At 38.9% G+C, this 24,555-nt stretch overlaps 1 protein-coding gene, 1 long non-coding RNA gene and 1 other non-coding gene across 26 annotated transcripts in view; 2 read left to right on the top strand and 1 right to left on the bottom strand.

Annotated features, from left to right (window-relative positions):
• The window catches only part of Zfand6 (zinc finger AN1-type containing 6), a 71,123-nt gene that overhangs the window by 41,561 nt on the left and 5,007 nt on the right, over positions 1 to 24,555 (top strand). For 4 of the 24 annotated variants that reach the window (XM_039105750.2, XM_006229499.4, XM_006229502.5 and 1 more), the window contains 5 exons: positions 6,521 to 6,668; positions 16,296 to 16,466; positions 16,697 to 16,805; positions 17,952 to 18,052; positions 23,647 to 23,691. In XM_039105750.2, the coding sequence (XP_038961678.1) occupies positions 16,313 to 16,466; positions 16,697 to 16,805; positions 17,952 to 18,052; positions 23,647 to 23,691 (409 nt within the window). In that variant the 5' untranslated portion in view covers positions 6,521 to 6,668; positions 16,296 to 16,312. Of the gene's footprint in view, positions 1 to 5,607; positions 5,688 to 6,520; positions 6,669 to 16,295; positions 16,467 to 16,696; positions 16,806 to 17,951; positions 18,053 to 23,646; positions 23,692 to 24,555 lie in introns of those variants that run through there. The other 20 variants (XM_017588943.3, NM_001007630.1, XM_006229500.5 and 17 more) reach the window with 9 other exon arrangements.
• LOC134485144 (uncharacterized) lies at positions 1,776 to 6,201 on the bottom strand. Its single transcript, XR_010063094.1, has 3 exons — positions 5,674 to 6,201; positions 4,739 to 4,802; positions 1,776 to 4,030 (listed from the first exon to the last, which is right to left on the bottom strand). It is a non-coding gene; the product is annotated as an uncharacterized LOC134485144 (long non-coding RNA).
• Positions 8,764 to 8,870, top strand: Rnu6-891 (RNA, U6 small nuclear 891). The gene has a single exon (XR_005499928.1). It is a non-coding gene; the product is annotated as a U6 spliceosomal RNA (small nuclear RNA).

Genomic DNA, 24,555 nt, shown 5'->3' with positions numbered 1-24,555 from the left:
GAGTAATACTTTTAGGACTCCTTCCAATTACAAGTTTGGAGACTTCCTTGTTTGCTTGTTATTTAACAGCAAACTCTTCCTTGGCACAGATAATAAGCTTTTCACAATGTTACCTTATTCTGTTTTCTAAGCTTATTTCCAGCATTTGATATTCCAAGTGCATAGAATTCTTCCCCAGGAAGAGTGCAGTCATGCATTTGTTAGCTGCGGACACACATAAGCATATACTAGTGAAAACTGAGGCGGTAATGGGATTACCGGGCAATATAACCTATGGAACTCTTTGGCCATTTACTGAAATGCTGTTGTGTGGAGTGTGTCTGTGCGTGATTTTAACCTTCTGCAATGGCAAATGCTCACTATAAACAAGTTTGCGTTAGTCAAATAATTGACACATCATTTTATGACCTTTGGTTGTAACATTTCCTGCCTCCTAATTGAGAAAGTGGTGGTATCTCAGGTAGAGGTGAAGCATTTTCAACTAATTCCTAACAAGTGATCTATTATGTGGTAAACAGGCCTTGAGGCAGTGTCCTTGTTGAACCTTGGGCTACAGATAAATGATCTTGGAGTAACGACTGCACCCCTCCCTCTAATTATGAACTGCAGTTGTTGATGTACAAGTCATCCAGTTCTGATGGGCGTTTTGTACAGTTTTATGTGCTGGGGTTGGGGATTTAGCTCAGTGGTAGAGCACTCTGGGTTCGGTCCTGAGCTGGGGCTTGGGGGTGAGGGGGTTTGACCAAATATCAAAAAATGTTACATTGTGTTTTCATAGTCATTATTTAATGGGCTCTTCCTCAGAATCCGTGGGGTAGAAAAACAGGTATCACACCTACCTCTGTGTGAAGGGCTTGGACTAAGCACTAAAAAGGCAGCGTCATAATCAAGCTGCGTTAGAATGAAGCCGAGCTCATTGTTCTCCTCACTGTGTTGCCTTGTACACAAAGGTGACCCTTTATATATAGTTGTTGTGCTGTGAACTGTAGACAGGTTTCTTTCTAGGATGTTTGTTATCCCTTACTTCAAGTGACTGCATCTTCACTGGGAGAAAAACTAGCTTTCGCAATGCCATGCGTTTTGTTATTTGCCCGATTATTTTGTGGTGCTAGGGATTAAATCCAAGGCCTTGTGCAGGTTAACAAGAACTCTACCACTCTTTTCAGCCATTGCTCTTCATTTTGGTCTTTAAAATAAACTCTGAAGTTAGAATGATTATATTTCTAAAATTTGTTGAGTACTTGTTAGCACTGGTTTTATAGCTGCTTTGATTTTGAAGGTAGATGGCTGTGTCTCTGTAGATACATGAAAATCAGACATTCATGTTTGTGTCCTTGTACCTATGGATTGAATCCGTGCCAGCCATTGATCTACCATAGAGCTACACTCTCAGCTCATTCATTGACTCTTGTGAGCAGAAGCTGTGGCATAAAACTTCTATTACAGTAACCAGCAGAACAGTAGACAGCACAGGTCAGAGTATCATCCTTGAATAAAGCTATAACAAAAGAAAAACTGATTTGCTGTCAAGAAGTCTTGCTGTGTTTTTTCTATTAACATTTCTAACCAAAGAAGTTTTGAAAGCATTCATGTATTCATCCTTTACTTGAGTACCTGCTAGGTGCACTGAACCTGAAGCAGGAATTGGCAAACCCTGGCCCACTAACCCATCCTTCTCAGTCACCTTTTATTGTAAGTACACTCATTTGTTAACATTTGTATATGGTTTCTTTTCATTACCAATGTAGAACTTGAGAATTGCCCAAGAGACCGTATAGTTCACAAAGCCCAGTATTTATTATTGGTGCTTAGAGGAAAAGTTTGCCAACCCTATTCTAGAAAATCGAAAATACAACTCTGAGAAGAAAAGAAAAATGCTTTGTGTATTAAATCTGATTTTTCTCTTTTCTATCCTCAAAGACAGGTTATTTGTCCATCATTCAACTTTCAGTTGATCCTGAAGGCACTGCTCCTGATTACAGCAGCTGTAGCTGTAACAGTCTGCCTCTGGGTTTGTAGGAGTCTGTTTCCTCAGCAAGCAGGCCTGTTCTCTGAAATGAGAGCCATGAAAAGTTCAAAGAGACTTCCATTGGTATCATATGGACAGGAAACTACCACGAAGAAGGCTTTATTCTAGGGTGCCATGACCCCAGAAAGGTTCAAAGAGGAATAAACTTTGGCAGACTCTGTAAAAAGATTAAATAAAATTAATAATTGTATTGTTTCATTAGGAACTAATATTTGGGAATAGAGGGATAGCTCAGCAGTTAAGGGTACCTTCTGCTCTTGCAAAGACTCAGAATCAGTTTCTAGCACCCACATGGCAGCTATCCTAGTCACTGTTGTATTGTTATAAAGTGATACCATGACCAAGGCAACACTTAAAGAAAGCATTATATTGGGGGCTTCCTTACACTTTCCAAGGTTTCTTGCATTGTTGTGGTTTGAAGCATGGAGGCATAAAAGGGATACATGGTACTAGAGGAGTAGCTGATCCAAAGTCTGAGAAAGAGATAGAGACAGATAGATTGGGCCTGTTGTGGGCTTTCCAACCCTGAAAGACCATCCCCAGTGACATACTTCTTTCCACCTCCTAATCTTTTCACATAGTTCTACTCCTTGGTGATTAAGCTTTCAAATATGAGCTTATGGGGGTGATTCTCACTTAAACCATCACATAGGCTCACAGCCATCTTGAACTCTAGTTCCAGGAGATCCAACATTCTCTTCTGATATCATGGCACCAGACATGCATGTGGTATTCAGACATACTTCCAGGAAAAGCACCCATATACATAAAGTAAATAAGCCTTTAAAAAAGAGAGCAGTATACTTTTTTCCCTTTTAATGTTGAGATTATAATATAATTATGTCATTTCTCCATTTCCTTTCCTCCCTCCAAACTCCCATATTACTCCCCCATACACTCTTTCAAATTCATGGTGTCTTCATTACCTGCATGTACACACACATATTCATGTATATTCATGCCTAAATATAACATGCTCAGTGTATATGATGTTACTTATATGTATGATTTTAGGACTAATCATATGGTATCCAGTAGTCAGTTGGTGTGTTTTGCCCTGGGGAAGACTATTAGTCCTGCTGCCATCATTTCTTAGTTGAGAACTAATACAAAAGAACTTAAAAGATTGTGTAGGATTAAGGCCTTATGGACTTTCTTCCATTCATGTTGGTAAGACTTTATGGGTTTGATATTACTAGAAGAAAGGACAACCTCCATGATCCTCTTGCTCTTACAGTCTTTCTGCCTCCTCTTCTGCAATACTCCTTGAGCAGAATACTCCTGGGTGCAGGAATGTTTTGTAGATACATCCAGTGGGACTTCATGACTCTGCGTTTTGATTGGTTATGATTTTATGTAATGGTTTTCCTCTGAGCAACATGCTCACATAGCTACCCATCCCTCTAACCTCTATAAGATTAACTTTTAAGAAGAGATAAAGACCTTCCCAGGAGTTTTAGAGGTAGCCGAGTTGGTAGAATGATTGCCCAGGGTTCCATCACCAGCAATAGTTTGTAAGTAGTAGCACATGTCTGTAATCTTAGCACTTGAGAGGTAGAGGGTTTAGATAAAAATTTAGCCAAATAGCTACGTAGGCCAGCCTAGGCTATATGAGAGCCTTAAAATATAAAATGAATTTTCAAAAAGAACTGTTGTCTTTCATGTTTAATGTATAATAATAAAGTGTATAACAACTTCTGACACAATTCAGTGCCACCTCTAAGATATCAGCTGTTTTATCCTCTTTTTTATACTGCTGATTTATATGCCAACAGATTGAAAAAGACAAATTCTTTGTTTTATTTTTTGAGACAAGGTAGGTGTAGCACTGGCCGTCCTGGAACTTGCTGTCTGATCTTCTTGCCTCGGTCTTCCTAGTATTGTTAATTCTGTCTCTGTGCTTCTGCACTGGGTGCTTTTTTGAAGTGGGGGTTTCACTATATTGTGTAGGGTGGCTTTGAATTTCAATGGAAGTGATCTCTTCCTTCAGCTTTCCAGTACCTAGAAGTGCAGGTACATAATAGGACTATAAATTATTGAAAGTAGTTTTGACCTCCTTAAAGTCAGTAAGGGTCCCCAGTACTCCACAGGTAGGCTTTGCATACATGGTTTAGAGAATAGGCTGTAGCCAGTAGCTTGAGAGATTAGGTTGAATCCTAAGTATTTTTATCTGTAATAAAATGAGCTACTTATATAAAAATCATTGTATAAAATTCTGAGAGGTTTCAAGAAAGATGTTACTGAACTAAAGAACTTAAGCAAGGCAGTCATTCGTAAAGGTGGTAAACTAAGTTAAAGATTTACTTAAAGTGGTTTCAGAGATGAAGGAGGTGAAGAGATCTTCTTAAAGGGATATAGAAGCAGGAGATGAGGCTACCTGCATACTAAATGACTACATGGAAGTGGCGGTTGGATGGTTTAGAAGCTTTAAGGTCAAAGAGGAGGAAATGAAAGGGCTTATGGGTATGGGTCTTGTGTATTACAGACCGTTCTTTATATTTGGGGTTTTGTGGGGCAAGGATGTTTTGAGAAACAGGTGAACCTCTGTGAATGAGGCAGCCGCTGGGGAGCTCTGACTCTTGTGTAAGGATATTGAGTGACTTTATGTAGATAAGCACTGACTTTTTTGAAGACAATTGGTGCAGAACCAAGTTCAGTTTTGAGAGCACATAGCTAGCTAACTATTGAATGGAGCTCTCAGCTGCTTACCAACGAGCCTTTATGATGCAGCAGCCAGCTTCCCCACAGTAACAAGCATATGGATAAACATGACCTGCAGTAAGCAAAGGATAGTCTTTGGGTTAATTATAAACGAGAAGAACATAATCTTGCATTATCCCACATTTTAAAAAAAATGTTAAATCCAGATAAATTGCCAGTGAAAGATAAAATAGCCAAGTCTAGAAGTATGCAATGTCTTCATGATCTTGGAATAGGCAGTAGGTTATTAAATACTACCCAACTAAATACAGACATTGTTAACGTAACTTAGTATCACTATGGTGAGATATCTGATAGAGAAACTTTCAGGAGGAAAATTTGTTTTGGCTCATAGTTTCAGGGCACCTCAGTCCATGATGATAGGGAAGTTCATGGGATTAGAAGAGTGTGTTATAGTCCCCTCATATCACAATGGACCAGGAAGCAAAACGTATAAGCCTGAAACCAGAGGCTTGGTATTACCTTCAAAGGCCTGTCCCCAAGGAACCATTTCTCCAGCTAAGCCATACTGCCTAAAGGTTCTGCAGCCTCCCAAAACAGTGCTACCAGCCAGGGAACATACATTTAGAACATCAGCTTGTAGAGTCAAACCTCACTTAAAATGGACAAGACACAAGGCACATAGTGGGCAAAATAAGCAAAAGAATCATACAACAGAAAACAGGCAGTGAAGACAGAAGAGGATATTCAGTAGTCAGAGCATCCAGTGATGGTGAAGCTACAAGGTGGTGCTGAGTTAAGACATGGAGACACCCAGTATTTAAATAGAAGGGTTAATTTCTCGGGGCTTCTGAGGCCAGCTAATACAATCCAGGTTGTAAAAAGCAAAGAAAATCATTCTCTTGATTTTAGAGTCCAGAAATCAGAAATGAAGCTGTTGCTGAACATCTCAAAGCTTGCTCTGCCTGTCTTTCAGGACTCACCTGATTAATCCAGGGTGAGATCTCCTCACATTCTTCCTCTGTTTGAGAAAATACTTAGAGCTTCAGAGAATAGGGTATGGACATCTTTGTATTGGACATACAGCCCAATACAGGAGACAGACAGCACTGAGGATGAGTACGCTAGGGATATCCTGGGGGCTTTTACTTGAGGGATGTGTGAAGATAGGTAACCGCTTTGGGAAGCTGTTAGTGGTCTCTGCTGAAGTTGAAAGTCCACATTCTCTGTGATACAACATTCCCACTCTTCGGTACGTACTCAGGCTAAGTATGGATGCATTGTAGCCAGAAGTAACATAAATAATATTCCCAACAGCTATGTTTCTAGAAGTCCTAGACAAGAAAGTTTAAGAAAATTCCCATCAATATTAGATAGTCCTTTACACCATGGAACATTCTGCGTAGAGATGAGAATAAATACACCACAATTACATAAAGAGCATAGTTGAATTTCATAATATTAGGTGTTATATAATTCCTTTACAGTTTAAGAGCCAGAAAAGCTACTGAGTATAGCATGTACTCAGGCATGTACATAACTGGACACTTCCCCACCTTGTCCCCTGCTATTTGCCTTGAACTTGCAGAGCTGGAAGTAGAGGTATATCATTATGTCCAGCTATAGTGGCCCTTTTTAATGAGATTTATCATCCAGGCCTGTGGAAATTTCCCTGTAGCAGTAGCTAGATAAGTGGGATTTATACTAGAACATGTCTAACACTGATGTAATTACATGTAGGAATGCTATGCTTTATATTTGCTAGGAAAATATTCCCAGAGATCTTACCATATGTTAGGTAGTAGACTCAATGGCCTTTTTGTTTTTCAGTGCAAGCAACAGCAGGAAAGACAACTCGACTTAGGGATCTGGGGACTGCTATGCAGAGTTACCAAGCCTACAGTACAGTAGGAACTTTAACCTGTCCCTGTTCTTTCATCTGAGTGAGCAGCTTTCCTCCCAAGTGTTTTCTGTCAAGGTGTGTTTTCTATTTGCTTTGTGACCTTCTTGGATATCCTGAAGAATATCTCAGTATATCAATCCCCGCCCCCTGTGTGTGTGCCTGTGTGTGTGCCTGTGCATGTGTATGTGTGTAACCATCTGTAACCCCAGGTCCAAGGAATCCAATGCCCTTCTGGCCTCTACAAGCACCAGGCACACATCTTACATGTGCATTTATCTAGGTGTGTCTATAATTTTTTTTTAAACTATTGCTAGGAGAGGAAGTACCCAAAGAGTATGTGTATAGCCTCCGGTGAGTTGACCATGTTCCAGTGAATGTTCACACATCCAAGACTGTTTGGCCAGCACAAATTGGCCTTGGTGAGGTTGGGGAGTGACACAAAGTTGAGTTGGGGTGGACTTCAGAAGAGTTGGGGAAGAAGGTGAATATTATCAAAACACTGTACAAAATTCTCAAAGAACTAATAAAGTTTGTGTGTGTGTGTGTGTGTGTGTGTGTGTGTGGTGTGTGAGTGTGTGTGATCTGACAAACAATAAGACTGATGAGCTAGTGAGCAGACATAGGTCATCCTAAAGAGTTAAGCCTGCCTAGCTAGCTTCAATTTTTAGAACATAAGCTCACTCTGTGAGTTTTTCCTATTTTACTTGGAAACCTGAAATTTTCGTGTGGAATTCACCAATTTTTGACGATTAATAGCTAAATAATTTTGATATCTGCTGGCCAACCAGAAACAGGGTTGAGTAAGATTAAATTTACAGTTTCTCTGGACTGACTACTCACTGTAAACTATTTCTTCCTTTAGAAGAAGGCAGGAAAACAATAGGGGTGTGTATGCATGCATTTTATAACCACTTTAAGCATCTGTTCTGAGTAGCATTTCCATATTACTTTCATAATAATGAGATGTGGTTAGTCAATAAATATTTCATAAGATTCATATTGGCATAAAAGAGATTTGAAGAAGCTTCATATAGCTGGGATGTGAGTCGCAAGGTTGCCTGTGGTCAGATTTAAACATCCTAAAGAGTGCCACAAGCAGCTTTCTAAGGAATGCAAAAGAAACTGACTTCCTGAAATAGATAGGACTGTTGGGCAGATGCCACAGCAGACAACATCTACAGAAAAGGAGAAGCAAGAGCTAGGAATGAGCAGTCTAGATGGAGCAAAGGACTGGCTTCTCCCTCTAGGCACAGCTGAGTTAGAGCAGTGATTGAGCTTTACTTGTATGATTGGCACTGGATGCATCATTTCATGTGTTGGACAGGTAATCCATGTATTCTTAGAGCATCAACCCTAGGGTAGGATAGTGACAATGTCCAAACTCTTACAGACAAGAAAAGGACCAAGTTGGGAATTTCACTGTTGCTAACTGACTCCAAGACTATTCTCATTTTACACAGTATACTTTGTGTGGAAAGTAGACTGAGCTGGATACATTATGCAGAACATGAATGCTTGGTTGAGTACTCTTCAAGGACAGTTACTGTACAATAACTCAAACTAGGTGTTCCAGGAGAGCTGAAGTCAGTAGAACTGGAAGCAAGGTAGTAAAACAGAAAAATTAAACATAGTACAGCTGTTGTATCCATAGAAGTCGATCTCTAGGCTCCTCACTCCCACCTGCTTGAAGGGACAAAACTCAGCATTAGCATGGGAAGTAAAATAGCCCGAGATTCCCAAAAGAACTCACTGGAACTGGTGAGCTCACTCTAGGAAATGAAACAAAGGCATGTCCTTAGAATTGTCTCTTGCCTTTGTTCACTGTTGTTCTTTTGTAGGAATTTAATTTGTAATGAATTTTTTTGCATTCTCAGATTATACAATCTTGAATATTTATATAGATAAGGACTTCGTTAGGGAAAAAGACAAAATGGAAAAATTAATTATTTTGAGTACAGTAGGTTACAGCTAATTAAAGTTGCATATTATCTTAAGATTGAACAATTGAGTAAAGTTTAAGCTCATTTTTAAATGCAAATAATAAAAATTCATGAATGTCTCAAAATTGTTTTAAATACAACAGGCTGTCATCCTAATTTTTTAATATTAAAAGACTGACTTGATGGTTCACCAGTTATATGACTTTGGTCCATTTTTAAACTGGGGTCTCGTGCTCGCTTCTGCAGCACATATACTAAAATTGGAACGATACAGAGAAGATTAGCATGGCCCCTGCGCAAAGATGACATACAAATTCGTGAAGCGTTCCATATTTTTGAAAAGCAAGATCTAGATTTTAAATCACATTTGATCATGATGATGGACTTCAAGAAAGACATAAAGAACTCCCTTAAACTGGGGTCTCATAGTGACATCTTGAAAATTTGTGTAGAAATAAATGGCATAAGGACAAAACAACAGTTCCCCAGTAAATTCTGAATCACCATGAAGTATTAGAGAACATAGGTTGTGATTTTTGACTGGGACAAGTCAGTTCAGCACGTTGGATTCAGTTCATGAGCTGTTTTATGACTACACTGTGCTAGGCAGTATTCACTCCTGTGCCTGGCTTTCACTGCTCTAAGAGCTTGGATTTGCAGCGGTGGAGTCCCACAGTGCAGTATGAAGAATTGATCTTCCTTCTCTTCCCTTACCCATTTTATTCCCTGATCATTTCAGTGCCAGATTTATGTCCTGCAAGTTGTTCACCTATCAGAAATGGCAGGAGGGGCTGACCTGGGGTTTTTCCCCAGTACCCTTGCTGTGCCACTGCCTTCATAGAAATTGTTACCCTTTGTGGTTTTGGGGTTGTTTTTGTTTTTTAGGGTTTTTTTTGGGGGGGTTGGTTTTGGTTTTGGGCTGGTTTTTCTTTTTTTGTTTGTTTGTTTGTTTGGTTGGTTGGTTTGGTTTGATTTAGTTTGGTTTTTGGTTTTTTTGTGGTCATTTTGAATCTTTACCAAAGGTATGTTTTCAATGTTTTGAAAATGAATAAGTAAGATGAATCATTTTATAATCAATCCCCTGTGTCTCCTAAATTCTGAAAAATTACTGTTTGCTACTGTGCAGGATAGTTTGGCTTTGGAAGTAGCTACAGTTAGATGGCATTGAGTTTTAATGTTAGTTTTGAGGTTAATTGTAGCAGAAAAGCTTGATGGTCATATTTCACTTTTATCTCTGTGTTTGCCTGAAGTATTCATAGAATGACATCTCTCTTTTTTGGATGTTGTGGCTTTCAGTTATACTGGCATGTTTATCTATATTGGGGTAGGGGGAACTCCTTTATTGTATCTTACTTTAATCTGCTGCTTAGTGGCATGGTACAGTAACAGGTTGAACCTGTATTTTTACATTGTCTTTTCTCTATTATCCCAGGGAATCTTACTAGGTGCTCTCCCCATCCCCAAGTGGTCTCCACTTATATAAAATTTTAAGTCCAGAGGTAATACTGTATAAGTCAGTTTTGTGCCTCTTTTCACAAATAAAAAAAAAAAAAGTCTGTTAGCTCTCTTGAACTGCCTTAGCCTGTGTTGAGAAATGTACATTTTGCATGCAGCAATGAATTCTCAGAATGTTGGTACCAAAATCTTAACGCTTTCTAAAATTAATGAATAACGTGAAGAGATTTTGTTTTAAATATTATATTTAGTGCTTTTTAGCATATGACAGGTAAAACTGAGGGAAAAAATTTAATACTAACTTATTTTAAATGTTTTAGTGGAAAGTGAACCTGCCCCTCCCTACACATTTCTTAGTGATAAAAGGCTTAATAAAATAAGATCTTAGTGGTTGCTTTGAATTTAATATATACAGTGCTGTAAAGAAAATCTGGGCTCTTGGAGTTGAAAAAAGAATGTTTTAATAACCTTCCCAGCTTTATAAAAGATGGTGTTCTTTAATACTACACCAAAATTTGACAGTTGATAGTTTCTTTAGGGATGATTGCAGCTTAGACTCTGGTAGCATGTAAAACCTCTTTGTCTTTTTGTTGGTGTGTCTTTCCATTTGAATGGTTCTTTTGTTCATGAATGATTTTTATACTGACATACGTTGGGTACTTGATTCACTGATTTAAGGAGGTCTTTAAATGTTGGATCGGTGTCATTCAGTTAATGCCAATAATATCACTAAAACACTCAAAATATTGGAGACTTGTTTAAGCCCTTTCTGTCTGAATGACTGAATTCTATCCTTGTAGTGGCTACTTACAGTTGGTTGTTTAAAGTGACAGGTATCCTACATGTCCCTTGTTTTTAGAAAATGTCAGACTCAAGTCTTAATAACCAGTGTGCCAGTCATTCTTTTAAATAAAGTTGTTCATTAAAAGGGTAATTCAGTCACCTTACAATTCAAATAGTTGCACAACCATTTTTTCTAAGATACAGTTCTCCAAAATGCAAATAGGTGACACCAGAAAATCTATTCTTTTTTTTTTTTTTTTTTTTTTTTTGGTTCTTTTTTTCGGAGCTGGGGACCGAACCCAGGGCCTTGCGCTTCCTAGGCAAGCGCTCTACCACTGAGCTAAATCCCCAACCCCTCAGAAAATCTATTCTTAAAAAAAGAAAAAAAAAATCTTGTGCAAGATTTAACAAATAAATTGCTTTTTGCTCTGGGTGTAACATGACGTCTGCTAGTACATTGTTCCACTGCCTGTTCGGCTCATTGAAAGCCTCTGGCTGAAAAACACTGCTTTTGCACCACTACAAAGGATCCTTCAGAGTATGGGTTTTGTTTTGTTTTAAGGCAGGTAACTTGTTAATGTTGTTTTGAGTATAGTGTCGACCTCCATACCAGCTCATGGACCATACTTTTAAAACTGCTAGCTTAGAACCTGGACTATAGCCAGACTATGTGGATGAATCCCAGCTCCGTTACTTAATTATCTTTATCATGGTTAGCAGTCACGCTGATTTTAAAAAACTAGACAAACACAAAGAACATAAGGCTAGGGAGATGGTTCAGTGGATAAAGTGTCTGATACACAAGCATTAGAATCTGAGTTGAGATCCTCTGCAGTCACATAAAAAGCAAAACACTGCAACTTGCATCCTATGTAATCCCAGTGCTAGGAACGAAAAACCAGAAGGGTCCCTGGCATTGGCCAGCCAGCCAGTCTAGCTGTATTGGTGAGCTCCAGGTTTAGTGAGGAACTGCTTCTAAGTGTAGGGTTGAAGGTGACTGAGGAAAACAACTCATTCTAGTTTTAACCTCTAGCCTAAACACAGATGTACATACAAAATGAGCGTGCACCTACACACATATTAACACATACACACTCAAAAGAGAATAGACTAATGTCCATCAGGAACATCTTGCCATCATACTACTTCTCTACATTGTAATTGCTTTTTAATTTGACATGAATATATAGGACTGCAGGAGAGAGATGACTGATACAACACATGATATTCTCTCTGTCTCTGTCTGCGCTGCCACCACCCCTCCCCCCTCCGTCTGTTTCTGTCTCTCCCTCTTCACCTCACCCCCCACTCTCTGACAAGGATGGGATTCTGAGAGAACCTGTCATGGAGTGAAAAATAAGCTTGTCAGAATCTTAGATTGTATTCCCAGGTAAAGGTGTGAAGTAGCATCCCTTAATAGTTTGAGACCTTTTCTTCTCTTTTTCTTTCTTTCTTTTCTTTTTTCTCTTTCGAATGATATTCTCAAGATCCATTCATTTGCCTGCAAAATTCATGATATCTTTGTTTTTTTATTTTATTTTATTTTATTATTTAAACAATCATTTTTATTGGATATTTTCTCTTTTTTTATTGGATTTTTTTAAATTTACATTTCAAATGTTATACCCTTTCCCCCACCTGGCCACCCACCCCTTCCTGCTTCCCTGCCCTGACATTCCCCTACACTGGGGTTGGGGGCGTGGTTCAAGCCTTGGGAGGGCCAAGGGCTTCACCTTCCTTTGGTGCCCAACAAGGCCATCCTCTGCTATATATGCAGCTGGAGCCATGGGTCTATCCATTTGAACTCTCTGGATGATGGTATAGTCCCTAAGAGCTCTGGTTGGTTGGTATTGTTGTTGTTATCAGGTTGCAAACCCCTTCAGCTCCTTCAATCCTTTCTCTAACTCCTCCAATGGGGACCCTGTTCTCAGTTCAGTGGTTGGCTGTGAACATTCACCTCTGTATTTGTCGTGCTCTGGCATAGCCTCTCAAGAGACAGCTATATCAGACTCCTGTCAGCATACACTTGTTGGCATCAGCAATATTGTCTGGATTTGGTGGCTGTGTGTATATGGGCTGGATCCCAGGTGGGGCAGGCTCTGAATGGTCATTCCTTCAGTCTCTGCCCCAAATTTTGTCTCCGTATCTCCTCCTATGGATATTTTTGTTCTCTCTTCTAAGAAGAACTGAAGCATCTGCACTTTGGTCATCCTTCTTTGAGTTTCATATGGTCTGTGTATTGTATCTTGGCTAATTTGAGCTTTGGGGCTAATATCCACTTAATCAATGAGTGCATACCGTGTGTGTATTTTTTTGTGATTGGGTTATCTCACTCAGGATGATATTTTTTAGTTCCATCCATTTGCCAATGAATTTCATGAAGTCACTGTTTTTGATAGCTGAGTAATATTCCATTGTGTAGATGTACCACATTCTCTGTATCCATTCCTCTGTTGAAGGACATCTGGGTTCTTTCCAGCTTCTGGCTGTTATAAATAGGCTGCTATGAACATAGTGGAGCATGTGTCTTTGTTATATGTTGGGGCATCTTTTGGGTATATGCCCAAGAGTTGTATATCTGGGTCCTCAGGTAGTACTATGTCCCAATTTTCTGAGGAACCTCCAGACTGATTTCCAGAGTGGTTATACCAGTTTGCAACCCATCAACAATGAAGAAGTGGTCCTCTTTCTCCACATCCTCGCCAGCATCTGTTGTCACCTGAGTTTTTGATCTTAGCTATTCTGACTGGTGTGAGGTGAAATCTCAGGGTTGTTTTGATTTGAATTTCCCTGATGACTAAGGATGTTGAACATTTCTTTAGATACTTCTCAGCTATTCGATAGTCCACAGCTGAGAATTCTTTGTTTAGCTGTATACCCCATTTTTAATAGAGTTTTTTGATTCTCTGGAGTCCAACTTCTTGAGTTCTTTGTATATATTGGATATTAGCCCCGTCTCTGATGGAGGATTGATAAAGATCTTTTCCTAATCTGTTGGTTGCCGTTTCGTCCTAATGCCAGTGTCCTTTGCCTTACAGAAGCTTTGCAGTTTTATGAGGAATCTGGTTTTATGTGGAGGTCCTTGATACACTTGGACTTAAGCTTTGTACAGAGCACTAAGAATAGATCTATTTGCATTCTTCTACATGCTGACCTCCAGTTGAACCAGCACCATTTGTTGAAAATGCTTTTTTCTACTGGATGGTTTTAGCTCCTTTGTTCAAAGATCAAGTGACCATAGGTGTGTGGGTTCATTTCTGGGTCTTCAATTCTATTCCATTGATCTACCTGCCTCTCTCTGTACCACTATTGCTCTGTAATACAGCTTGAGGTCAGGGGGAGAGAGAGAGAGAGAGAGAGAGAGAGAGAGAGAGAGAGAGAGAGAGAGAGAGAGAGAGAGAGAGAGAGAGAGATTCACATACACAGAGAATCTCACACACTCACAGAAAGAGAGAGACAGAGAGAGAGACTCTCACACAGAAAGAAGACAGAGTCACTCTCTCACACACACACTCACAGAGAGAAAGAGAGATAAAAGTTCTTTTATCTGTGAGGGTAGTTTTTGCTATCCTGGGTTTTTTGTTGTTCCAAATGAATTTGCAAATTGCTCTTTGTAACTCTATGAAGAATTAATTTGGGATTTTGATGGGGATTGCATTGAATCTGTAGATTGCTTTTGGCAAGATGGTCATTTTTACAATATTAATCCTGCCAATCCATGAGCACTGGAGGTTTTTCCATCTTCTGAGATCTTGAATTTGTTTCTTCAAAACTTGAAGTTCTTGTCATACACATACAGACCTTTCACTTGCTTGGTTAGAGTTACACCGAAGTATTTTGTATTATTTGTTATGGATATTTTATTTATTTACATTTCAAATGTTATCTGCTTTCTGGATTTCCCTCCCCAAACTCCCTATTCCATCCCTCCTTCCCCTGTTTTTATGAGGGTGCTTCCTCCACCCACCCTCCCACTCTGGCTCACCACCCTAGCATTTTCTTACACTGGTGCATAGAGACCTTTTCCATTATTTGAAGTTTATGCTTTTGTTTTTCTGTTTTTATTCAGAGTCTTCCTAGATAGCCCAGGCTGGCCTGGAACTCCGTATAGTTTAGATCAGTGACTAGGGATCCTCTTGACTCAGCCTTCCAAGTGCTGTATTTACAGGTATGCATTACCTTGTCCACACCCAGCGAGATCTTTTCTTTCTTTCTTATTTTTCCTTCATTATTTTGTTTTGAGATAGGATCTTACTGTGTAACAATGACTGGCCTAGAACTTGCTATGTAGATCAGGCTAGACTGTATCTCAGAGATCTGCCGGTTTCTGCCTCTGAGTGTTGTGATTAAAGAGTGCTCTACCATGGTGATCTGGGACATTGCTTTTAATGGTGGATATTAAGTCTGCAGCCTCTTTTTGTAACCTAGACAAAGGGCCTTGTGATTATTGATTATTAAATTTGATATATCTTTACCTTCAACAATCTTCAAATCGTTCAGAGGGAGAAAACTCTCGTCCTTGTGAACAGTGAATGCTTTTCTTTGGTGTTTAACCAAGTCAAGGCAATTTCAGTAACAAAGCATTTTCTATTTCGAGTATCTATTATTTTTTGGTCTGTAATAACCTTCTTTTAGAAGATGTTCTTTTTAATAAGCCAGCTATTACTGTTTGCTGCCATGGGTTGTTTGTGCCAAGTCACCAGTTGCTTTCTGGGAGAAAAACCATGTGAAATTCTTCCATCTGCTTTGATTATCACCTTCAAGTGGTTCCCAAATACTTCCTGAGTCCCAGCATGCAGTGACTAATGTCTCTGTCCCAGTAGATTTTAATTTTACTCTTTAAAATTATAAATGCTTTAAAAAGTAAACATTTTTCTTAATTACATTATAAACATGCCACGATCCACATCTTTGTGTATTCTTTGTTCTTTTTCTGATTATACTATAGATATTCTGTAGCTTATCATGCTTAATGAAACAGAGGGCTGGTTCAGAGAGCAGTATTTGTCTTCTACAGGACTCTTGAGGTGAACTGCTAAATTACCTTCCAAAATGATTAACTCCCATTTCTCCTTTCACCAACATATTCTGCCCAGTTCTCCATATTCACCAGAACAAAAATTATATTAGGTGGTAATCTTTAAACATAATAAATCACAAGTTAAGGCAGACTTGAACAAAACTTTAAATATTTAGAAATTGCATAGTTATAACTTATAGCAAAACATAAAGTGTTATTTTAAGAGTCCACACTAAAGTTAACTTTGGGGTGGTAAAGGTTGCTTCCTCTGGGGAAGTTGTATACTTTCTGAGCCAGCACAGACCTGCTTACAGAGAGTAACTTGAAGTAGGAGTTCACCAAGTGTCCTTTGCTCTTTACCTTCGCCCTGTGTCAAGGGATAGCATAGCATAGTTAGAGAAAGAGCATGTCGATGGTTTTCCCTTCATTATAGAAGGCAGATTTGGATAATGTAACACTGAAGTCTAGTGTTGGGATTCTTTACTAATTCTGTGCCAATTTCAGGTGTGCAACAGAAGAACATGGCGCAAGAAACTAATCACAGCCAAGCACCTATGCTTTGCTCCACTGGCTGCGGATTTTATGGAAACCCTCGTACAAATGGCATGTGCTCAGTATGCTATAAAGAACATCTTCAAAGACAGAACAGTAGCAATGGTAGAATAAGCCCACCTGGTAAGTAATCCAGTTAAAGCACAGCAGTGTTCATGACAACACATGGGGTATATGTAATACTTCCTTTCACTGTCTGTCATGTATAGAGTGCTACATTCATATCACTAAAACAAAATTAAAAACCAAGTAGGACATACTAAAGAAGGGAAACCTATGTACTGTGTTTTGTGGGGAATTGGTCTTCCTTTGCTTTTCTCAGAATATTAACCTGCAATGTGGTTGTATTGCAGCAGCTTCTGTCAGCAGTCTGTCTGAATCCTTACCAGTACAGTGCGCAGATGGCAGTGTCCCAGACGCTCAGTCGGCGCTAGATTCTACGTCTTCATCTATGCAGCCAGGGTAAGGTTACTTTCTGAAAGATACCTGAAACTAAAGAGTATTGATCTTAAGATAGTTTGTAATCACTTCACTAAGGAACACTTTAAAGCTATTGCAGGATTTGCTGGCCTAGAACCCTATCTGACTGCTCGCTACTCACTAGCTGCAAGATGCTCTGTACTGTTCTTTGTTGTTGAACGAGAGCTCTTGCAAGCCTTCAGTGCCCCTTTCAGACGTCTTTTCCTTTATTCTCACACTGCACACTGGTCTGCTTCTGAAGTTCGTTCTTCACACTGCAGTCCTCGGTCTGCAGATATTAGTGCCCTGAATCAGAAGAGGATTGCCTCGGATTCTTTGTTTTTATCATGAAGCAATACTAATTTTTCCGTTTTATTATAATATATTTTTGCTTTTAGCTCTAAAGTTAGAGGTAGAGAGATACATGCAGAAATACGTGTTTTAAGTTCTGAAAGTCATGGTGCATGCCTGTATAATCTCAGACTTGCCTCAGAAACAGAGGCAAGAAGACTGGGATTCAAGGCTAGGCTGAACTATGCAGTTTTAGGCTCTCCTTAGGCATGGAAGGAAGGAAGGAAGGAAGGAAAGAAGGAAGGAAGAGGAAAGAAGGAAGGAAAAGGAAGGAAGGAAGGGAGGAAGGAAGGACAGACTTATTTCCATTTTCTGTTATAAAGTAGGCTAATTAAGTTTTTGCACTGTGCTTTCTTTTTAAAAATTCATTGTAGGTGTTCATTTACAATGTTTTAAAGTTTCTAAAGCAAGGCTGCATCTCGTTAGTTTTCATTTAGAGCATTCATGAGATATTTGGAATGTATTAAAAAAAAACAAAAACAATGCACTATTGCTTTGGTTTCCAGAACATAACCTTTTGTCCCTAATTAGCCTGTAGTTACCAAGCCCTATGATTATGTTAGGTTCACGTGTGTCTGTGTTCTAGAAGAAGTGGTACTTAACTGTGTCCTTCTAGTTTGTACGTGTACTTAGAAGATCTATTCAGACTGAAATATTAAGTGCAGTAGCACTTACGTAAAGGAGGCAAGAGCTTGAGTTTAACACCATCCTGGACAACAGAATACTGCCCCTATCTTTAAAATTAGGAAACTAATTTTAAAAAACTTTATGTTAAAAATATATCTTTTGCTTTTCTAGCCCTGTATCAAATCAGTCACTTTTATCAGAATCTGTAGCACCTTCCCAAGTGGACAGTACATCAGTGGACAAAGCAGTATCCGAGACAGAAGACCTGCAAGGTTTGCATATGATAGCATGTGTGTGTTTAACACTTGAGTTCTGTAGGCCAGGTACTAGCATAGATGTGGGGACTTCGTATATGCTTTGTTAGTTTTATTATGAGAAGTGTATTTTATATTCTCAAATACTTAATTGACTAGAATGTTGGGATTCATTTTTCCACTTACATAATTAGATCAGAGTAAAGGTTCAAATATGCTTGAAAAATGTAATTCAAGTGACCAAATAGAAGTATTATATTATTATGTTCAGTTGTGTTAAATAGTTAAATACCAAAACTCTCCTTTCGAAGCACTGGGACTACTGGTTTGCAGGAACCTTGCTGATTTTGGCTTTGACTGATTATCCAAGAGGCTTTTCTTATTGGTCCCAGGCACTCCTCTCCCCATGTGAACTACAGTGCGGTGGTCACATCCAGCTACTTGCATTCACAGTGTGACACCCCATGCTTTCATCCTGGTTTCATGGATTCAAGTGACCCAAGAACTCTGAGAAATGTATCTGAAGGCATTTGCAATGGGGAGGCATTTACGAGGCTCCTGATCTCTGCTAGGCTTTATTATCCTGTCAGCCAAGGGAGCTTACTATGCAAAGATAAGTTCAGGGCTGTGCGACACCGTGGCAGGGTCTAAAAAGACAATACCTTGACTTCTGCATCGTGAATGTTAAAGGCATTTTGTTGACAGATGATCTGAAATATTCAACTTGGTCATTGAATTTTATATTAAATAATATAGATATCCTTTATTTCTTGCCTAGTCAGCCCTTGACCATATTTTCCTATTTGTGCAGATTTTGAAGTAGGAAGTGAATATACTATGTGACCAGCATAAATATTTTGATCTAACTCACATATTACTATAAATTCATAAAGTATAATTAGTGTACAGTATTTTTGTAAGTAGAAAAGTTTAAGGAAAGTAAGGATGGTAGGTTATGTTAGATTCAGAAAAGGGGAAATGTTAGGTTATCTACTAGTTATAAAGAGTAACAGTGCTAACAAAGCTTAGCTTTATTACAGTGACAGTGATGTTATTGCTTTTGACGGAGAGGCTAACAGAAAGGTATTAGTTACAGAAAAGGGTTTTCTAAATATGTATTTTTATGTGTATGACCATAGCATGTGAGTACAGGTACCAGAGGCATCTGGTCCTCCCAGAGCTGAAGTTGCATACAGTTGTGAGCCGCTCACTGTGGGTGCTAGGAATTGAATGTGGGTCCTCTGCAGGAGCAGTGTGTGCTTCTGAACACTCAGCCATCTCTGTAGCCTATTACAGAAAAATGTCCTTGAGTGAGGCAGAGATGGTAAATGTAAAATTTGAGAGAATATTTGGAAGGCGTAGGTAGGTAAAAGGAAAGTGAAGAAGATTGTTGCTGAATTTTAGATGGTCTGGTATAGGCTGTTAAAGTGAGAATAGAGTTTAAAAGCAAAGCAGGAAGGTAAGGAACAGAAAACAGCCATCTGGATCCTGATTAGTTTCAGGCCACAGACACAACCAAGTGGAGATCCCAGGAGCAAACAGTTTTGAGAGGGAGGTTAGCAGAGAAGAAAAAGAACAAAGCTGCCACTCACTCGGGAGAGTTATATGTGTCTTAAACAGAACTGTGCTGTGTGCGAAAAGAATCATAAAATTAAAGGGTGTGATGGCACATGCCTTTGATCCCTGCAGTGGCAGGCATATTTCTGTGAATTCAAGGCCAGTCTGTTCTGCATGGCAAGTTCCAGGACATAGTGAGACCTGGTCTTAGAAAAACAAAACAAAATGAACAAAATGAACAAAGATTAAAGATGCAATGGGAGTTGAATAGTTGATAAAGGTAGGTGAGTTAATAGTGCAATAATGTAGGTACGTTACACCATTCTGATGTATGGAGAACATCAAAGTTTTCCTCCAGCTCACCCTGAGTGCATTAACCGGGATAGTCGTTATGTCATTAGAAAGACCGCAGAATGTTTTTCAAAGTTAGACACTCTTTTTATAAGAATGCTTTGAATGACATTTGGATAAGTATTAACTTTTAAGTTCATTAAAGACAGCATTCAAACTTCAGCATAGCAGAATCTTCAACAAATCAGATGTAAGTTTCAGTTTCACCCACAGTTAAGAAAGACTTAGTTTTCAGCTTGTGAAGGCTCTCAGTAGCATCCTCTGATGTCTGTGTGAGTTAGTGTAGGCATGGAAGCTGGAGCATGAGAGCGTCTTCCTCAGATGCCATCCACTGTTCTCATTATCACATAGCCAGAGTTTACCAAGTTGTCTAAAGTGACAAGTGGACAAGGATGTGCCAGTGGACCCAGCTGTTTCATAAGTGTAGGTTCTGGGGGACTGAGGCGGATCCTCATGTTTACAGAACAAACCCTTGACCTACAGCTATATCCCTGAATAACCTCCTTAAAAACATTTAACTTGTTTTTAAATTTAAAATATTTTCTTTGTTTTGTCAACACAAATGTAAATATGCTCCTCTGTATATAGATACTTAAAAGTACACACGCCCTACACATGATTTGCCTGTTGAACAAAGCAGAGAATGATGCTTCATCATTTCATCTTTTGAGTGACTGAAAAAAAACAGAAAGGCCTCTGCAGCACAGGCACATGATCCAGGGAGCTGGAACCCCGGCACCAACTGTGACCGTGTTCCCTCCACAAGACAGTGAGATGCTTGTGAGCTGGGATTCACTGTGTGCATCTTGCTGGCATGTCCAGTCCTCTTTGTTCCCCAAGTAGGTAGGGTCAGCTGGTTAGACAAGCTGCCTGTTATCCATGTGTATTCCAGTGTCACTGGGGCTTTCAGAATAGCATTTCATCTGTTAGTAATATCTATTATGGTATGATGCCTCCAGGTAGGTGGTGATGCTTTCGTTTGGCATCTTGGCTCTAATTCTCATGCTTAAATGAAAATTTAGCCTATTGCTGTATGTTATCTAATTATCTTTTTAAAAAAAATTTAAAAAATAGCAAGCAGTTTCTCAAGCTCTTAAAACAATCTAAGATTTCCAGTTTACAAAAACTAGCTTAAAGACAAACTATATATGCATCTTGGTATATTCAACAATGCTGAACTGGATTGGCTTCCTTGAAGATAGAGCTGAACTTTGGTTACCCTTACAGCCCTCCCAGGTCTTGGGTGTTGCAGGCTGAAAAGAAGATGGGGTTGAGATGTAGAGCTCCTGGCTTCATATCTTTATCCTTCCCTGACATTTTTTCACCTCTGCATTTTCACTATTTTTGAATCATGCCCACCTAGCGGGAAATTTAAAATTATTCGACTGTTGTACAACCAATAAAGGATATTCTTGTTTTATGTATTGTTGTTCAATTGATCTGGGAGTTAAAGGAGACTTAGGATAAAAGATGACTGTAGACCTTTTTAGTGTAGAATAAATCCGCTTTTTGGAAGGTTGGGCTGTCAAGAATAAGGCAGGGGGGTTGGGGATTTAGCTCAGTGGTAGAGTGCTTGCTAGCAAGCACAAGGCCCTGGGTTTGGTCCCCAGCTCCGAAAAAAAAAGAAAAAAGAAAAAAAAAAAAAGAATAAGGCAGGGAGAACCAGGATTCTTAGGGAGAGTTGTTAGATCAGTAGGTCATGGCAGGTGGGGGAACTGTTAGCTAAATTGGGACTACTATTTAGGAAAGCTTAAATGGCGTAGAAATCAGGGATTTCATCTGATTTTAAAGAATGGTTGAAAACAGCCAAGACAGTCTTGAAAAAGTTACAGTACTTAATAGTTCCCAACTTCAGGCTTTATTAAAAGATACAGTAATCTAGAGTAAAGTGCTGTTGTGAAGGGACTCAAATAGACCAGTGGAATGGCATTGATAGTCCAGAAATACACTCAAAAGCTTAAGGGCAGTCTATATTAAAGTCTAAGGTCATCCAGTAAGAAAATGAAAGCCTGATTAAAGAATGAATTCATAAAGAAATGTAAAAGTTCACCCACAACGTATCCAAAACCTACATAAATATAAGAACTGAAACTGTAAAAACTCTTAAGGCAAGTGTAAATTTTGTGGCCTTAGATTAGAAGTTTCATAGATAAGACACCTAAAGCAATAGCAACCAAAGAGGATAAATGGATGATTTTGTTTTCATGAAAAGAATGGAAAAGCAGTACAGAGAATGTTTTACATCACCCATTTAATAAAGATGGATAAACAAGAAATAAAATTTCCTAGACGATAAAGCATTTGGGCAGCATGCATGGGCTCATAGTTTTAATCTGTGGTGGCTATAAAAATAAGGAAAGAAAGAATGAAAGAAAGCAGAATAACACAATCCAGTGAAAAAAAGGGTTGCCACATGGTGCTTGCTTGGCAACCATCCAAAATTCCAGTTCTAGCTGGAAAGGCACAAACATGCATGTGGTACATAATACATGTAGGCAAAACACTCACATAAATTCTATGAATCTTTAAAAATTTATGAATCTAATAAAAATGTTTAATAGAGCTTTGGAAATTCTCAAAGAATTAATAAGATGTTTTTAAAGGAAAGAAAAATAGGCAAAGGGTCTGAATAGATATTTTTCCACAGAAGATGTACAAAGTGACTGTCAGCAAATGAACCAATTCTCTGCATCAGTAGTCACCAGGGAACTGCAAAAGCAAACCCATAATGAATTAACACGTGCCCCAGCAGAGTGCTGCAGGCAGTAGCAATAACAAGCATTGTTTACTGTGTGCAAACTAGGACACTTACACATTATGGGAATTCTGAATACTGTAGATGATTTGAAAAGCAACTAGACTTTCTCAAAGAGTTAAGGATAATTGCCAGGTGAACTCATCTTCACTTAGAGTTCTGAAGAGAATGAAGCACACCCTTGTTTGGTGAGGAGCTTGCTGGCGTTGTTCTGTCCTTTCATTGTGTGGCTTTTTTTTTCTTTTTTCCTTTTGTACCCAGGGCATCAGGTGTGCCAGTAAGTGCCTTCCCCACTGAGCTGTCTTGCCAGGCCTAGAATTAATGGTATTCCTAGAAAATAATAGACGAGGCACGCTTTTCTCTTGAATGCTAGTCTCAGTGCTAATGTGATTTTTCTCATGGAAGTTAACTTTTTTTCTTATTTTACATAGGATTTTTAAACTAGGAAGAACTTACATTTTACTCAGTTTAAACCCACATCTAGGAAAATGAGATCCAGATTTAAAAAAATTAAGATTAGTTGGTTGTAACTATCTGCAGTGAATGCCTCGGGAGCATTTGTTCTATGTCTTCACTAGATGCATAGCAGAAGTAAACCGAATGATTGAGCTCCTCAGAAACACTCTTCTGGCCCTTCACTGGGTTGGAATTCTATGGTCAAGTTCTCTTACGTGCTTGGGTCCTGAAAATGTTCAGTGCCAAAAAAGCTTTGTCTAATTCTTGAGAACTGCCAAGATTGTCTGAGGAAAAATACATCCTATTATATAGAGGTACTGTATCCTACCAAGAGAAAGTAAACATACTAAGATAGTGTTTGCGGTTACCTACCAATGTCATTTTAAGTTCAGCTTAGTTTTTCATTGTGTTTATGAATATACCCCAAAGAGAATTAGGGTTTAAATTGTATTATGTACTTACTATTACATTTCTATTCTTTTTCTGTTTACAGGACCCAGAGCAGAGGGCCTTGTTCCTCTTGAATGTGATCCTCCATGTGGGTAGTAAAACCACTCCTACCTGTCTAGTGCTTTTTTGAAGTATCTTAACAATAATGGCCAGTACACTGTGTCTAGCAGGATTCCAGTTAGCAATTCAGCTAGAAAGCATACTACAGTTTATTTCTCCTCTTTTACATTGTTACATTGGCCTCCTCCACAGACCTGTATGGCCAGTGGGTGTGACTAGACAGTCACGTGTTCTTAATTACTAACAGTTGGTGGTGTAATTTTAATTCTCACTTTCCTATATGAAAACCTATCTCGTTCTGAAGAAACTGTCCTGACTTTGGCTTTAAACTCAGAAAGACTATGGTTCTTTGGCTTCTTTGCCTACTACATAGCTCTCTATTCATGATTGACTAGTTCTTCAATATAAACAGAATTGGATAAGGCATTCTCTGGTCTTATATCTTAACTATAACCCAAGGAAACAGTAATGTCTTGGAATCTGTCTTTCACAGATTTCTGACTTGTGAATTTATTTAAACTTAGCTGTTGCTTGTTTAAGGTTGTACTAAGAGTTGGGCTTGAGCAGATGTTCCCTCCCATCATCTCTTGGTGCTATATCCAGGACTCAGCAGTCTAAATGCGAGTTCTAGCTACGAGCATTTCCACACAGCTGTCCAGTCTTTACCTTCAAAGTTGCATCTGCCCTGGTGATTGGTCTTAGGTATTCAGGCTAAGGGCAGATTTACTGTTGACGTGTGTGATACCACTTGTGTTCAGAGTGAGAACATGAATTTTTACTCTTCTTCATTTCCAGATACTTCTAATATTTGTCTCAGTAATTAAACCAATTTTGTTTACAATCTGCCATTTGTTATTGACATTTGAGAATTAATTTTTTGACTACCACATTT

The sequence above is a fragment of the Rattus norvegicus genome, chromosome 1, assembly GCF_036323735.1.
Source record: "Rattus norvegicus strain BN/NHsdMcwi chromosome 1, GRCr8, whole genome shotgun sequence".
NCBI classification, from domain to species: domain Eukaryota; kingdom Metazoa; phylum Chordata; class Mammalia; order Rodentia; family Muridae; genus Rattus; species Rattus norvegicus.
Note: the sequence above shows the minus strand (reverse complement) of the source record. Positions and strands in the feature narration are given on the sequence as shown.